General features: G+C 44.7%; 1 protein-coding gene and 1 long non-coding RNA gene across 2 annotated transcripts in view; both read right to left on the reverse strand.

Moving 5' to 3' along the window:
* Nucleotides 1-3722: 3722 nt before the first annotated feature.
* Nucleotides 3723-4346, reverse strand: LOC115338643. The gene is made up of 2 exons (XR_003922477.1): nt 4230-4346; nt 3723-4132 (listed from the first exon to the last, which is right to left on the reverse strand). It is a non-coding gene; the product is annotated as an uncharacterized LOC115338643 (long non-coding RNA).
* Nucleotides 4347-8521: 4175 nt separating this feature from the next.
* The window catches only part of SH3BGRL2 (SH3 domain binding glutamate rich protein like 2), a 49323-nt gene continuing 41688 nt past the window's right edge, over nt 8522-16156 (reverse strand). The window contains exons 4-5 of the mRNA XM_029997909.2: nt 13771-13851; nt 8522-12637 (exon numbers count right to left, since the gene is read on the reverse strand). Coding sequence (XP_029853769.1) covers nt 12623-12637; nt 13771-13851 — 96 coding nt within the window. The 3' untranslated portion in view covers nt 8522-12622. The remainder of the gene's footprint in view (nt 12638-13770; nt 13852-16156) is intronic.

The raw sequence follows: 16156 nt of genomic DNA on the forward strand, positions 1-16156 counted from the left end.
GATGTCAGTGACAGACAACACATCCCCACTCCCACCCACACCCCGTCACGGCTGGGCCAGACTCTTCCCTCATTCCCCTTCCCTGGCTTCATTCTCTCTGCCCTACCGAACTGACCCTTCGTGGCAGCACCAAAGGAGACGGTCCTCCCAACCAAGCTGAGATGCAAACCCGTGACCTAATTTTTTGAAAAGGCCAGGCTCCAATTTTCCTGTGGTTACCAGTCTGTTGTAATATGTTTTTTTTGCTGTGCATTGGTAGGACCAGGCCACCCAGGTCACCAAGCTACCACGGGGGTGATTTCCCAAAGCCGGTACGCTCTCCTCAGAGGTGAGGGGAGGAGGATTGCTGCATCCCCCCGATCGGGACGGGGAACGCCGTGCCAGCGTGTGCTGATGGTGTTACAGGAGGATCTTCAACAACGGATAGATACGGAGGTGCAGGAGAAACAAAAGACTATTCAGCAACTTGCTATGCTAATTTATATGAGGGTGAACTTATTATTAATGGAGCTGCTGGTAAAAGAATTTTCCATCAAAGCCTTTCTCAGTGAAAAATAAGGTGGGTGAAAGTGCACAAAAAAATGGTCAGTGTACCTACTCTCTTCGGGGCTTCTATCTTTTAAGGAGAATGTGAAAAAGAATTCGTTTATTTATTGTGTGGCCTTGTTTTCCATCATTTTATTCTACAAGGGAAGTGGACAACATTTTTCTAAACATCTCTAACGTGAAGATCTTCAGTTAGCACAATGTGAAAACCATATTTACTACAGAGCCTCATTCTCTAATGTCACTCTCTTCTCATCCCCTCCTCTTTTTATTCCTGCAGGGTGTCAAAAAGGTCTTCAGGAAGGTGCAATCATCATTTAGTCTGCCTTTATTGATCCCCTACAGTGTTAAGTCTCTGTAAGAGGATCTTTTATAAGGACTGTTGTTTCTGATCGGTTGAAGACATTGCTAAGAAACAGGTATTGGGATGCACGGTTAGGTGGGATAGAGGAAGCTAAGAAAACCTGAAATGTATTTCTAGTTTCAACCGTCACCATCCCTGAAGACAGATTAATTTAAACTTTTGGTCATACATAACCCTGAGAGGATGCCGAGCAGGCCTTAATGGTAAAGAAGATCCTGTAAAGTTACAGTGATCAAAACTCTCCCCAGTCTTCAGCTGGGAAAAACTGCTGAAGTAGTCACCATTTCAGGTTTTATTCTCAGTGGGTTTAGGACATATGCAACACTGTTTTTTCTTATTATTATTAACCATAAGAGCATCCGTCCCATTGGGGTTTGGAGAGCACAAACTCCATAGCACCCCTTGGGGCAGTGATGCATCTGCTCCGTGGGCTTTCGGCTAACATAGTGAGAGGTGTTTTCTGACGGGTGGTGCTTTGTAATGGCAATTTATTATCCTGGAAAGAAGATAATCGGGATGTTTGTTACACTTCCCCTTATCAAATATCCCAAAATACCTCACGCGTCTTCATAACCTCTCAGCTGGTGACGCAAGGCAAGGAGACTGGTGTGAAGTTGGGGCGGGTGGCAAAGGGAAGAGGCCACCGGCACGGAGGTTGGGTTTGAAGACACGACAAAGCGTAAAGCGAGGAGAGAAGACTGGAAAATATAATGATAAATGTGCTGGAAGCCCAGCTAGGACGGTACGACAAGGGGGAAGGACTCAGTTGTGGGAGCCTGCTGAGGCATGCGTGCAGGGAGCAGGTTGGAGCAAACGCCACAAGAGTGATTTTGGGGGCAAACACGGTGATTTTGGCTTGACATGCAGGAAAGTCAGGCAGCAGGACCGCGCCGGGAGGTGAAGGGGAGGCAGCGGCAAGAGCCGGCAGAAGAGGGGGAACGGGGAGAGCCTGAGCCCCGGGCAGCAACAGCAGGCAGCATTTGGCTGCTGAAAGGCAGGAGACAGATTGTGCTCGGGGAAAAACGGCCTTTGCCCTTATCCCACTCGCCGCAGCACACACAAATAAAGCCACGAGCGCAACAGGTCTCAGGCCCCTCGCGTACGGGTTCTTATGCCGGGGTAACTGCTGTCTGCCATGGAGAGTCATGGTCCTTGTTCGAATTAGTGGGGAATTTGCACCTACCTTTACCAACTTTTTTTAATATATATGTCTATATATTAAACTGAAATAAATTTTTAAAAGGTGGCTGGCTACTCATGGTCTTTCCAAGATCTGTATTTCATTCCTGCAGCTGGTGTAAGTTCAAGGAGCGTATCCCAGGCTATTGATTTTTCTGACACCTTTGAATTAATCAAAGGTTAAAGTCTGTCAAGAGAATGTTTAATTCATGTATTTAGGAAACACAGTTCTTTCATCTGCCCACACAGTATGCCCAGGAAATATGCTAAATTGGAGCAATAGCTCAGTCAGGGCTAAAATGAGAAACTGTTAAATGGCAAGACTGCTACCAAGATCCTGAAAGCATCAGGATCATCTCTGTCTTCGTTACACCTCTAAATTACAAATTCTGCTAGCTGAAGTAATTAAAGAGCTCATTCTGATCTGGCTTCATGGAGTTACTCCATGCTATTGTATAGGGGAGACCTCCTCATCCCAGGGATCTCAGTTGTCCCGGACTCCGCGCCGGCTCAGCTGCCTCTTCCACCTGACAAAAGCGTAGCTAAGGCAGTAGAGAAAACCCCTGCGTAAGTACATAAGACAGGTAATTCCCGTGTGGGAGACTTTTTTAAATGAAAGGACAACAAGGATGATGGAGATAAGCTGGTCATAAATAAACTTCAGCCGGGATTTGGAAGAAGGTTTATTTTTTGGTGCAAGAGAAGCAGGATTTTGAGACAATTTTCCAACTGGCATAGCAGAGCCAAAAAAACACAGGAAAAAATATCAACCCAGACCCAGTTTGGTGCTTTTAGCTGGAGTTGGGTAGTTTTATGAGACAACCTCTGTGACGACAGAAAGGGCAGAGGATCTGGGTCTGTAACCTGAGAGATCTCCTCTAGGTTGACTATTTAATGCAGACCATGAATTCTGTTGCACGGAAATGCCGTCACCTCTGTAGGTTTCTGTAGGTGTAAGCGGGTTTGATGGATACCCACACTTTGCTCAGAGCGAGAGTGCTCCAAGGGACATGAAATGGCCACTTAGGGCTTAAGTATCACAGCCCGGCTGGAGCAGTACTGATGCTACAGCAATTTACCTTAATGACTCAAGAGCGTATTTCACAGCAACGCTGTACAGCTGTCCTGCCCTAAAAGCCCTCTCATGGCTCAAACTCGAATTTATGCCACTCACAAAAGACATCTAAAAGAAAAAAGCATATCCAACAAAACCAGGAAGAGAAACAGAAGAATTTAAAGCTATGAAAACCCAGAGAAGAAAATGTGTCGAAGGAAAATTACACGAGCGGTGCCAATGATTACAAAAGTCTCGGAGCAGGAAGACCGCGAGCTCGGGGGTCGGAGGTGAAAGCCACGGTCAGCCGTTACGCGGTGCAGCACGGCAGGACGGAGCGGGATGCCCGGCCGCCGTGGGTCGCGGTGCCGGCCAGGGGCAGCGCTCGGGGGGCTACAGCCAGCTCAGCAAGCAGCTTTCCTGTCTTTTGGAGATGACATATGGCCACGTCACCGCTGCAGGCAGGTGACGTCACCAAAGGGCTCTGCAAGGGCCGTTCAGAGAGGGTCATTAGGCAATAGGTAAAAGAGGACAATATGGGTATGTTGGCGAAGGAAGCTGAAGCAGAAAGGACTGGACTCCTGTCCAGATACAGCTTTAATTAGACAATGTATAATTAAATGATAAAAGTTATGCATTTGAACACGTTAGCATGCTGCTCGTATCATGCTTAAGAGTGATTCAGCTTTCTTAGTTCTCACATAGGAAAGGCTGGTCAGTACATCACCCATCTCTGCCTCCTCACACCTACATTCTTCCCTCCTCCCCCCATTAAGGATACCAAACCATGAAATTAAGAGAAGCTAAGTAAAAAGAAGACGGGAAGAGCTGTTAGTGCTGTTTCAAACCCGGCTGCAGGCTCCACGGGACGGATTTTGCATAAGGAGGGAGAAGGACAGACCACTTTATGTGCTGCGAGACCGGGAGCCCCGGGGCGGCTGCACCCACGCCATCTCCAGCACCGTGCGTGCCGTACTTGCAGCATTGCCCTGCGGAAGAGAATTGGCAGGGAAGAAAGAAAAATGGCTGAAATTATCCTGGAAATGCATGCAAAGGCATCAAATCTGATAACTACCCTTTTCTTACCAGGAAGGTGCGAGCTGGAAGTATTTAATGAAGAGGAGGGGCGGGCTAGCAGTGGCTGGAGAAGCGAGCTGGGACAGACCCGAGCTGTTATCTTCAGCAAATCTCAGCCGCTACAGCCCCGTGTTCTTGCCCAGGGACACCTGATCGCCCTCTGCGGGTTTCTCTCCCTGCCAGCGCCGATCTGCTTCTCACTCCTTCGGTCACACATCGGTGAAACGAATCCGTCGCACGTAGGCGCAGCTGGCAGTGGCCCGGTCCCTTTGGGAGGCCGAGGGAAAAGCAGTCACGGCTTTTGTTTGGCAGCCGGGGCTGGGAGTCCTGCTACGCTCTCACTTCTGGCACTTCAGTGAGGTGTTTGCAAAATCTTGCTGATCCTCGAAGCGCCTCGCCCAAAGAAACGAGGCAAAAAAACAAGCTACTGATTTTTTTTTTCTTTTGGTTCCCAGCAGAATAACTCACCCTGCTGAGTTTATTTACAGAAGGTGCTGTAATGCAGAGACCTGTAGGCTCAGCTTTTGTTTTACACATCTCGAAGTTCAATTTCAGTGGAATTGCTCTTCATCTCCAAAGAGGCGCAAAGAAAAGGTAAGTGCAGTTTGGTGGGCGGCACAGTTAAGGGAGATAGCACCCGGACCTGGAAGAGGCGTATAATCTTTGGGACTTGAGAGGTGCCAAACCAGCGTGCTGTTTATTCCCGTTATGTGAAAAATACCTTCTCTGTCAAGCAGCAGGGAGTGGGAAGCATTCCCAGGCGCATGCAGGGCTGCTGCATGATGTCAGGTCTCTTCTGAGGACGGCAGTAGCACCACGCAAGGGCTCTTTCCCTTAGAGGGGACCCCATTAGGGCCATCCTGGGGTGCGGGGAGAGGGATGGGGTGTTCAGGGTCTGCCTGCTTCCCCAGGCATGAAGGAAGGATGTTCTCCTACTGTGCCTACCTGGCGTTGGCTTTGTACCTGAGCTCCTCTAGAGGGGACAGGTGGCATGATTTTTAAGACACGAATCGTTTGACTTCTGAATATCGCCCTGGAATGAAATGAGTCATGGCCAGAAGCTTGTGCTTTCCCTGGAGAGTGAGGTTCCTCTCCCGAACGTAGATGTACGTACTGTGGACAGCTAAACTGGATGGGGCAACCGAGCAGCTAGAGATTGGCACACATTTCTCAAGGACTCTGCTTCTGAACGCCCTTTTTCCATGTCAGAATCTAACAATTTCTTTCTTGCTTTCTAAGCACAATTTTTCAAGGCTGCAGCTGACCTTTTCTTTAGGGTGCTAGATCCTTAATCCTGTCATTTTCTAATGTTTCCCAAATTCATCAGGGGACTGAATTACGTGCAGTGGTCACCTTTAAAGCGACCCATATGTGGAGGACTTGCACCCAGAACCACACTTGCCTGTGCCGCACCGTGCAGCCTGAGGGAAGTTACTTCAGATGAGAGCGTGAAGGCACCTCCAGCGACAGCTCCGTTGAAGTTTACGGAATGAACAAGGGATGTCCTTCTGGCACCTAAAAAGCAAATGACCCAGTCCAGGAGAACGCTCTCACAGGCCAGACCAGCTGCATTCCGGAGTAGGAATGAGGAGATGCAGACAGACTGACACATGCACGCATGCGTGCAAACACAGCGATGACTTTCAAGCACTTTTGCCCACTGATGTTCCCCCGGCACAGGGAGCCCACGCAGAGCTGGGATGCAGGGGAGGATGACAGCTAGTGGCAAAGCATCCCGCACCGTGCAACCTCTGCTGACTGCCCTCGCTGTATTCTCTGGCAGCCACGTAGGAGGAACAGCTGTGCCACGGGTTTACCCACGGAGCGCAGGCAGTGATGCTACACGAGCAAATTGATACGGAACATCTCTTCATCTTCCTCTCTGGAAATCAAGAAGTTTCCGCCCACCCCTGCAGCAAAATCTGGCTGCTTCTACCCACCGTGACACAACAGCTGAGCTGCTACAGCTCCGCTCACTTCGGAGAGGTGCTACTGATCCTACACCAGCTGAGGATCTCATTTCAGGCATTTCAGGCTTGCCTTCCCCACCCGTATCTCTTCTACCCGTCCTGTCAGAGCAGGTGGCACAGAACCTCGCTCCAGGGTACAGAACTGTCCTGGTTTTGGCTGGGACAGAGTTAATTTTCTTCCTAGTAGCTGGTATAGTGTTATGTTTTGGGTTCAGCATGAGAAGAATGTTGATAACACACTGATTTTTTCAGTTGTTGCTAAGTAATGTTTAGTCTAAAGTCAAGAATTTTTCAGCTTCACATGCCCAGCCAGCAAGAAGGCTGGAGGGGCACAAGGAGTTGGGAGGGGACACAGCCAGGACAGCTGACCCCAACTGGCCAAAGGGATGTTCCATACCATGTGACGTCATGCCCAGTATATAAACTGGGGGGGAGTTGGCCTTGGGGGGGTGGATCGCTGCTCAGGAACTAACTGGGCATCGGTCAGCGAGTGGTGAGCAATTGCATTGTGCATCACTTGTTTTGTATATTCCAAATCTTTTAATATTATTATTGTCATTTTATTATTATTATCATTATTATTTTCTTCCTTTCTGTCCTATTAAACTCCTCATCTCAACCCACGAGTTTTACTTTTTTTCCTGATTGTCTCCCCCATCCCACGGCAGGGCGGGGGGGGAAGTGCGTGAGCGGCTGCATGGTGCTTAGTTGCTGGCTGGGGTTACACCACAACAAGAAGAAGCCACAAATGGGTAGAGTTTTCATAGCAGTGTCCACACTGGAGACAATGGGCAAGTTTCAGACAGGAACAGTAAGCTATTAAAAATTATATACTAGACTGAGAATCAAGGGAAGACTGCAATGTTGCAAACCTGTACCTTTGGTCAGTCACTTAACTGTGTAAAACATATTTAAATACAGATTGGCAAAGTGGATACGCAAAACAGGAACTCACATTCCTTTCAGTGAAGAAAAAGGAGCACTCCTGAAGATTTTAGCCCTAGGAGCAAAACTTCAGCACATGAAAACTCCCTGGCTTCACTGCCCAAGCCACCCCAGAGGATGCATCCTTTGTTTCCACAGTATTTCTCAACCAACTCAAGCGCAAAACCAGAAGGCAATAAATCATCCTTTTTTTTTTTTTCTTTACTACTATTTACCTGGGGAGGACCTAGACCCTAACCCAGCAGGTATTCTGCACATCGCAATTCCCACTGAGCCACCAGGGATCAAAGCCACTTAGCATCTCAGAGCATCAGGCTCACCCATCCCAGGCGAAGAGCTCTGCAGTGCTTTCATCTGCCAAAGCAACAGGCTGTCACCAGAGGGAGCTGCAGCAAGAATAAAGACTCGGATTTTTCCACTGTTTCCTTTGGCACGTACCACACATTCCAAACGTCTTTTTTGAATTACATTTTTTATTAGACGAACACGGTTTTAATATATAACGTGTACACGGCCTAGGATGCAACGTGCTCCGTCCCCCACCGAGTTACGAGACACTGACGCCGTGACGGTGAACACCAGCTCTGCGCTTGCGACCTCACAGGGATGTCACAAACGGCCGGGAGTGGAAGCTTTGCACGCAGGTAGGTCTACGCAGGACAGGACGAAGCACATGAGGAAGGGATAAATAGGATGAAGGGAGTAAGCCGGATCTGCCCTGGCTGAAGGACTGCTCTCAAGAAGCTGTTCTCCGTTTCCCCTCCCAAATTCCTTAGGGAGCAAGAGAGCGAAGGACAGGCTGGAGTCCCGTGGAGAGCGGTGCTGTGTGGGCTCACACGCGGCACGGCCGGCCAAGGGCTCCTGTGAGAACCGCCGCTCGGGCTGCCGCCAGCAAGCCGTGGGCCGTTCTGCACCGAGTCTTCCACTCCCGCTCTCCGTGCCGGGCGAATACGCGGGGATCCCTCCTGCTCCCACTGCTCGCGCCAAGATCTAGTGAAATCAGTGGACAAGTCACTGAAGACTAAGGGGATTTGGCACTTTCCTGCTGATGACCCCACTCTTCCACTCCTGTGTGGTGCCACAAGGCACTGCCTAAAATCTCAGGGTCCTACTTCTGAATCGTGGTATTCCCAGAACTGGACTCCCTAAATAAATGGCCTGATGGGGGGACAGGGCAGGGAGGGACAACCAAGAAATCCACTGAGAGCTTGGTAGCTCCTCTTCATTTCAGTGATAGCACTTGGGCTGCTCAACACTTGAATCAGATAGTTATTTTAAAGTGCAAACATGGATTTAGGGGCTTTACTCCAGGTCTACTTCCCTTGGAAGATTTGATTCTAGACAGTCAACAAAAAGGAAAAGAAAAAAAAGAGAAAGCCACACTAAGAAAAATCAAGAGTTCAAAAGACTCATCAAAAACTGTTTCATCCTTACAAACCATGTGCCTTTTGACTCAGGCCTCAAAATCCATTTACTGCATTATTAAAAAAATAGCAATATAGAAACTACCCCTTTCTCAGTTCAAAGTTTAAGTACATCTAGGAAGACCCTACAGAAACAGACCTCTTTCTGGCAAGGCACTATCCAGTAGTGTGTGGCACAAACAAAACCACCTCTATCAAAGCCACTGGTACAGTGAATGTGCATGTGCACGTCAGCCCACACAGCAACTTCAGCTAGGTACAAAGATTTACAGTTTAATTCACACTGCTCTCCCTTTTAAAAAGTGGGGTAGTTACAAGTATTAGCTAAAAATTGGGATCATTTGGTTCTCAAGCATACCTTTATATGCAAGCATTTTAAATAGAATTAAGAATTTGTTATTTCTTTCAATAAATGGCTCTATCTTCCACAGACCTTTTCAGTTACCTGATAGTTACATTTCATTATTACAAAACTGGTTTAAAAAATTCTGGATCATCTTGTGTAACAAACTAGAACTCTACTTGCTTTCATTACAAAAATAAGGCTGTCGACAACAGACCAAATTCACATTCAAGCAAAATATATACTTTTTTTTTTTTTTAACTAGCCAGTTATAATTCAAAAGCACGTATTCTAAGGGACTTACAGTGCCAATCCATGCAAGCAAGCAGGATATCTTTGGAGCTAGTGTTGTCCTCCATACAACTGATTATGCCCACATCTGTGCTCTGAAATAAGCTAGGTTTACCTAACAGCTCTAACAGGACTAGCTCTCCACTGAACGGGAGACTTCTATTCTACAATTATCAAAATTCAAGAGGAGTTTTGTGAAACTAATTTCATCCCTGGAGAAATCAGTGTGGTTTTGCCTTTCACATCAGTAAGCATGGGATTTCGCCCAGGATTACTCATGTGTATAAACTTACACACTTAGGTAAGTTTTTTGAAACTGGAACTTCAGGCGGTTCTCAAAGTTTACAACATATCAAGTACATGATAAATCCAGGATGGCTTCTCTGTAATCATCGACTGTGTAATTATGTAAATTTATATCTGTATTCATTTGCAAAGTTAAATATTTTTCTTTAATTTTTTTTAGGAATAGTTATATTGAACTTGGTGAAGTTAACAATGTACAGCTCCACCTTATGTCACATTCCCTTCCTATAGTGAGGTTCAAGTCTCATGGAAATATGGGATTGGAGACAAGAACGTCACAATAACTTACCACAGACTGCATAATTTTTAAAAATGCACATACATATATGTACATGCATGTTATCAACTCCCATTCAGGATTCCTCTAGAGAAGGTGCTGTAGCTAAGATTTCGATGACCAAATACAACCATGGACTTGAAATCTCTGTGCGCTCTTGCTCCATCTAGCCCTTTAACTTGAGCTGAGGAGGCACCAGAGGATCCAAAGAGAAACTGATTTATGGATGGAGTCCTTTAACATCTCCTTTTCTAAAGCTTTCTTGCCTTTGTACTAGAGGGAAAAGCCACACAGCTGTAAGCAGTTTGTAGCTGAAACAACATGAACAGGAAGGTTACCTGTTCTTTACTCCAGCAACTGGTAGTCATGAATATTGTTCATGTCATACCTCTGTAGTCGTGAGTAAGCCATTGTCCAAAATCTGAGAGGCTACAGTTCCCCTATTGTTCAGCATCTTCAGCAGGGACTTGGATGATGACCTCATGTGCACACTCAGCAAATCTGTGAATGACACCTGAACCTGCTTCAGTGGTTGGTAACAGCTGGCAGAGCTTCAGTCCAGTGGCATCTCAATAACCTTGAGAACTGGGCTAAGAGAAACCTCATGAAGTTTGATAAGGACAAGTTCTGTCCTTGGGGGTGGCAAAGCATCCGTGTGGGCTGGGAACCAACTGACAAGAGTAATACCCCTGCTGAAGGGACCTGGGGATTTTAGTGAATGCCAGGTTGATCATAAGCCTACAATGTACTCACTGTAAACAGGGGAAAGCATGCAGTGCCCTACTTCAGGAAAAGTGTGGCCTGCAGGCGGAGTAAAGCTCTTATCTCCTCTACTCAGCACCAGTGAGGCCACATCCAAAATATTGTTTTGGGACCTTCTCCCAGTTCAAGAGGAATGTGAACAAACTGGGAAGAGTTGCCCTCCACCAAAGCAAAGCAGCCGGGGGCCTAAAGCACACAGCCTGTGAAGAGTCTGGTAAGAAGGTGGCTAAGAGGTGATCTAATGGTAGCCTACAACTATCTTGAGGGCAGTTACAAAAAGGATGGTGCCAATCTCTTCCTGTCAGCGCCAGAAAACATAGCAAAGGCAGCAGCCACAAATTACAGCCTAGGAGTTGAGGCTGGACATTAAAAGTTTTCACTAGGAGAGTACTGCAGGACTGGCACAGGTTACCTAGAGGGTTATGAGATCTTCATCTTTGGATATTTTTAACACCCTGCTAGACAAACCCATATCTGATCCAAGCTAGTGTTGCTGTTAGCCCTGATTTTGACAGTGCTGGACCAGATGACCTCCAGCTGTCCCTTCCAACTAACATGTCTCGGATACTGATTTTAACAGAACATGTGATTTGTTGCACAGTGTTGCTTTCTGACACTTTCTACAAGTTTGGCTTCCTTCAAGCCACACAGTCTGAGTGATGCTGTGATTGCAAAGAAGCTTTCCCACATAACGGTTGTCTTTCATTTACCCAAAGACATAAGGACATTTCTTGGAATGGCACTACCCTGTCATTATGAAATCACTTGAGTAAAAGCTACATTACAGCATAGCTGTTATTTTCCTAGCCAGACTTGATTCAAAATGCATAATGCAATTTGACTTCTGTCTAGAATGCATTTTGTCATGGTTATTGGCAAGTCACGGGCCTAAGTTCTGCTATGTGCATCAATGCAGTCCCACTGGAACAATCTCCACTTCCTTTACTTGGCTCCTGTTCCTCAGCTGAGCTGACCCTTGTGGCCTCATCCAGCAAAGCACACACTCAGCTTTCTTACTGTCTTTGAGGCACCGCCACATTTCCACACCGGGGGATATAACCAGGACAACAGCTGGGAGAGTTAGGTGTGCTCTTGGACCATGGCAGAGTGTTTAACCATCCATGTGACTGAGCCCTGGCTCTCAACGTATCCCCCCGACTCTCAAGTGGCTAATGGTGGAGCTTGAAGGTGGGTGTTATTGAAGTTAAACTCAAGGTTTTGGCAAAAATTCATTTTAAGACAGTCCAACTATAGAGCTCCAACTTTGGGTGTTGAGTCTTTCTCAGTTAAGAGATAACTTAATATTATCATTAGCTATGAGACCTCTTCGTCTGAACTACCCAGTATTTTCCATCAAGTGTTTTCCTGCACATTTCACCTGCATTTGGAACAGGAACCATGCCAAAATATTTTACTTTGGCACCTCCTCCATGATAACAACTGTTTTTAAACAGTCAGTTGCAATGTGCATCATTAGACAAATCAGGTTTTCACGAACAAGGTTAGCAGCCCATGTCTCTTACAATAAACATGATTTAGCATAAACATCACAATAAATACATGTAGAGCAAAAATACGGCAGTTATCAGCTTAGACTGAGATCTTAAGATTGACAATTTTCACCTTCTGGACCATAGCCAGCGCAAACATTCTAATAACCACCAGCACTTTAACTATCATGATGAGCTAACTTCAACTACAGTAGTTGAAAGAATTAAAAAGATAAGGAATCCAACTACATAAGTATATCCATGAACGATAGAAGCTCTACACCTCCACTCCTTATTCTCAAACATACGTGTCTGTTAGAGTATCAGTGCCAGTTGCGAAAGCAATCCAAAGACAAAAGTGAAACATCAACAATGAGTATTTTTAAAAGGAAGATGAGTAGCCTGGCCTTCATCCTGGTTCATATACGTGTTATTAACTCCACATTATTGAGGAGCACCATCTCATGGCAAGCAGACTACTACTAATGATGCATGTTTGCTCTATCACAGTGATCCATTAGGGAAGCTGTTGTGTGCTGAAGAACAGGGTCATTCATCCAGGAGATGTGCTTGTCCATACTTCAGATAGGCGTTCTAGGGTTCTGACTCCTATTTAGAAGAAAAGAGAAAAAAAGATTATTAATGCTATGAATACTTTCTCATCTCCTGTGTCAGTGACCTTGACACATAAGGTGCCCCTAACCCTGCTTCACACAGCAGCTGAGGATGCATCACTCTGAAGTACTACCAGAGTGAAGCAGTGATCTGGCCAAGTTTATAGACACACTCCTCCAGACCCACAACAGGTTATTTCCCAGGAACAGAGCTGCACAGAAGCTGCTATTTCTGATTGCAGTAGGACATCATCTTTTTCCTAGGACTAGTTCTTCAAGATACAAAGTGAGGCAAGCTGCCAAAATAACCTGTTTTTGCGGTTCCCTGCTGAGGTTCCCTCCCACTCCTGTCCCTCATGGGGGGTCCAGAAACAAATGAATTTCTGGAAGAAGAGGAACTCTACAGATACCCAAGAGCTAGCGTCCAGGCCTGAAACAGTACTACTACCAAACACAGCTATATCTACAGTAGTCAAGGGAAGAAAAATCCTCCCCTATGTGTCTGACCTACTGCAGTCTCTTTGAACAAGTGCCCAGGCTTCCATATGGCAATAAAATCTCCTTTATTATACTGCCCTCAACAGAAAGATGTTATCTGGCTTTGTGTTCTGACCCATATATATGTATTTGTTAAAACTGAATTCTTACCCAAAAAGTTGATAGAACTCCTGACTGCTTTAGCATTTCAGCATTTAAAAAAAAAAACTAAACTAATGACTAATGAACAAATGCTGTCCTGGTTGAGCCATTATGCCAGGCCAGCCCAGTAAGATGAAGTTTTGGTGACATAAGCTGCAGATATTCCAGTGATTAAGATTCTAGTTCTGTCTTTGGTTATAACTAAGTCAGTTGCTTTCAATTTAGATTGATAATGTGAAGGAGAACGTATTCTTTAAACTTAATTTATCTGCTGTCTCAAATAAACTCCCAAGTATATGCTTGTTTTCATTTAAAATGTTTTGCTTCTCATTGCAAACATTTCAATTACCTCATTAGCATGAAGTTGATATGGACAAGGTATGGATCAGGGCAGTGGTGCATCTGAACACATAGAGTTCTTTTGGTTCAAAGAAAATTCAATCTCAATATTTCAAGAATTCCATGAAAAGTCTGCAATACTACACTGACCTTTGAGGCCAAAGTAGGTTTCAATCCAAGAAAGGAGAAGACAGTGTTGCTCTCCTTTGATTCAAAAAAGCCATCATAATCCTAGAGAGAAAAAAAAAAATGAGTCAACATTTGTATTTGTGTTTTCCTGATTCATCTTACCACACCATGTATTAGACTAAAGGGTGATACATAACAATGCTCAGGAAAACACCGACACTTACCCACACACTCCTATGCAAACCTAAAAGCTATTCTAAACTGCAATGGTATCACTGACTACAATGGCAAAGAAAACCACATAAATTCTCTAACTACAACACCTTCCACTACTTTATTTGACAGGAAAATATAAACATGGACTTGCATTAAAAGGAAATCTATTGTGGGTATATTTTAAAGTTATTTAAGTGCCTAACAATGCAAGTTAAGTTCCTGACTGGGTTTCCAATTTGCATTTTAGCTAACAAAATACTTCCTAAGATGGAAACATCCAAGAAGTAGTCCTAAGGCAGCTGAACTCTTTATTTCTTCTGTGGTGGAACAGAGACTTCATCATCATTGTATCCTTTGAAATCAGCAATCATATCTCAGCCCTGGACAACCAACCACACAGTTAAATATAAAATGTTACCATAAAGAAACTTGTTGTATAGAAGGACAAAAAATCAAGCTTCATTATCATGATTAAGTCCCTTTTAGGTTTCAGCTGCTTATGATCAGGTTCTGATCTGGAAGTGTTACTACTGCTTTTACTGATTTGTTCATTGCATTGGATACCTGCTACTCTTCTATCATCAGATGAGCTGACAATATTCAGTTCTCAAGGGAAAAAGAGAAAAACAGAGTAGTTTAGTGAATGGATTTGGCATATGGCAAGAAGCCAAAAAGTTTCAGGTTCTCTTTGTGGTTTGACAAAGATTTCCTCTATGACCACTAGCAAACAATAAAACACCCCGTTCAGATTCTTTTCCTCCACCACATAACTACAAAATGGAAATATTAATCCTTGCTTAACCACTTCTGACATGTAAAATACTCTGTAAATGTCAGGAAATTTCAGGTATGTGCTCATCACTACATAGCAATTGTCTCTAAATATCTAAGATTAGTAGTTACACTTGAAAGCATTCAACAAGAGAAATCCCTTTAAATATTGACTGTGCACGTACATGCTTTCAATACAGAATAGTAACAGGCAATCTCTGTGCCTCTACATGCTTCCCATCTGTGTAACAGTCATTCCCAATGCACCCAACCCCCGAAGTTAGCACTTCTTTGGCTCCTAAACTCTAATCTCATTACTTTTTGAGAGCTCACCTCTCACTGTTACAGTTTCAGGTGCTTTCCCTGAAATTGGATCTCAATTTTTCCCCAGCAGCAGCTGCTTTGCCCACTTGCCTCCTTCTACTCCTGCCTTCTCTTGAACCTGTAACCTCACAAACCACCCCACAATCACAGGGGACCATGTAAGATAAACAGAAGAAGCTCTAATTGAAAAGCAGAAATCTTTCTCTGACCTGGCTGTTCTTGGAAGGCCATCATAGGATATGCAAAGATTAGGAACCTTCTTTTATCTTCCAACCAGAGTTTACTCATGTCTAACCAATATCCACTTGTGCTTACATTTTGGCTTCTCAGATCTTGAGCAGGAAGCAAAAATGGGCTGGGCAAGCATTCTGCTTCCTAGAATTTCACAATCCAAATCCAGTGTGAATCCCTCAATAGCCCTTCATCCCACCTGCCAGACCCAATTATAAGATATACCAAATTATAGCCTTGCAGAAGGGTGGTTGGTATTTTGTGAAATAACTTTGTAAGGAGAGTATGTGCTTGTAGATGAAGACTTTACTTCTCTTTGTTCTCTTTTTTTCTCTCCACCAACATAAAATAAAAGATTGTTTGGACAGAAAATACATAGTCACCATAGCAAGCATAATATACCTCCCACGAGATCCATAATCATCCTGCAGATGTGCAGAATTTCTCTTAAAACCTTTATGGTGCACTAGACAAAGATGCTTTACTAGCATTTCCATAATGATATACTGCTATACCAATGTGAACACTACTGTCCTAGCAAAGTGATACTTTGCATAATCATTCAAATACCCTCAGCCCAGAAAAAAACATAGCTGCACAGAGGCAGTTTCCCAGCCTAACCCTCTATACTAAAAGCATCGGCCCTGAAAGACACAGAGAGGCCAGCAGGAGTCTATGATGGTCATCAGGCCCCAGACATATTAGCTGACTTAAGTAGAAAGAGTAAACCTTCTTAAGGTGGCTTTTTGTTATCATCTTCTTAAAATATGGCATATTGCTGTGCTATAGACTAGGGCAATAAGTCAACATTCCAGGACTAAGCTTTATGTCTCCTCATCCTTTCAGTTTTCATACACATGTGTAT

The sequence above is a fragment of the Aquila chrysaetos genome, chromosome 2, assembly GCF_900496995.4.
Source record: "Aquila chrysaetos chrysaetos chromosome 2, bAquChr1.4, whole genome shotgun sequence".
Classification (NCBI taxonomy): Eukaryota; Metazoa; Chordata; class Aves; order Accipitriformes; family Accipitridae; genus Aquila; species Aquila chrysaetos.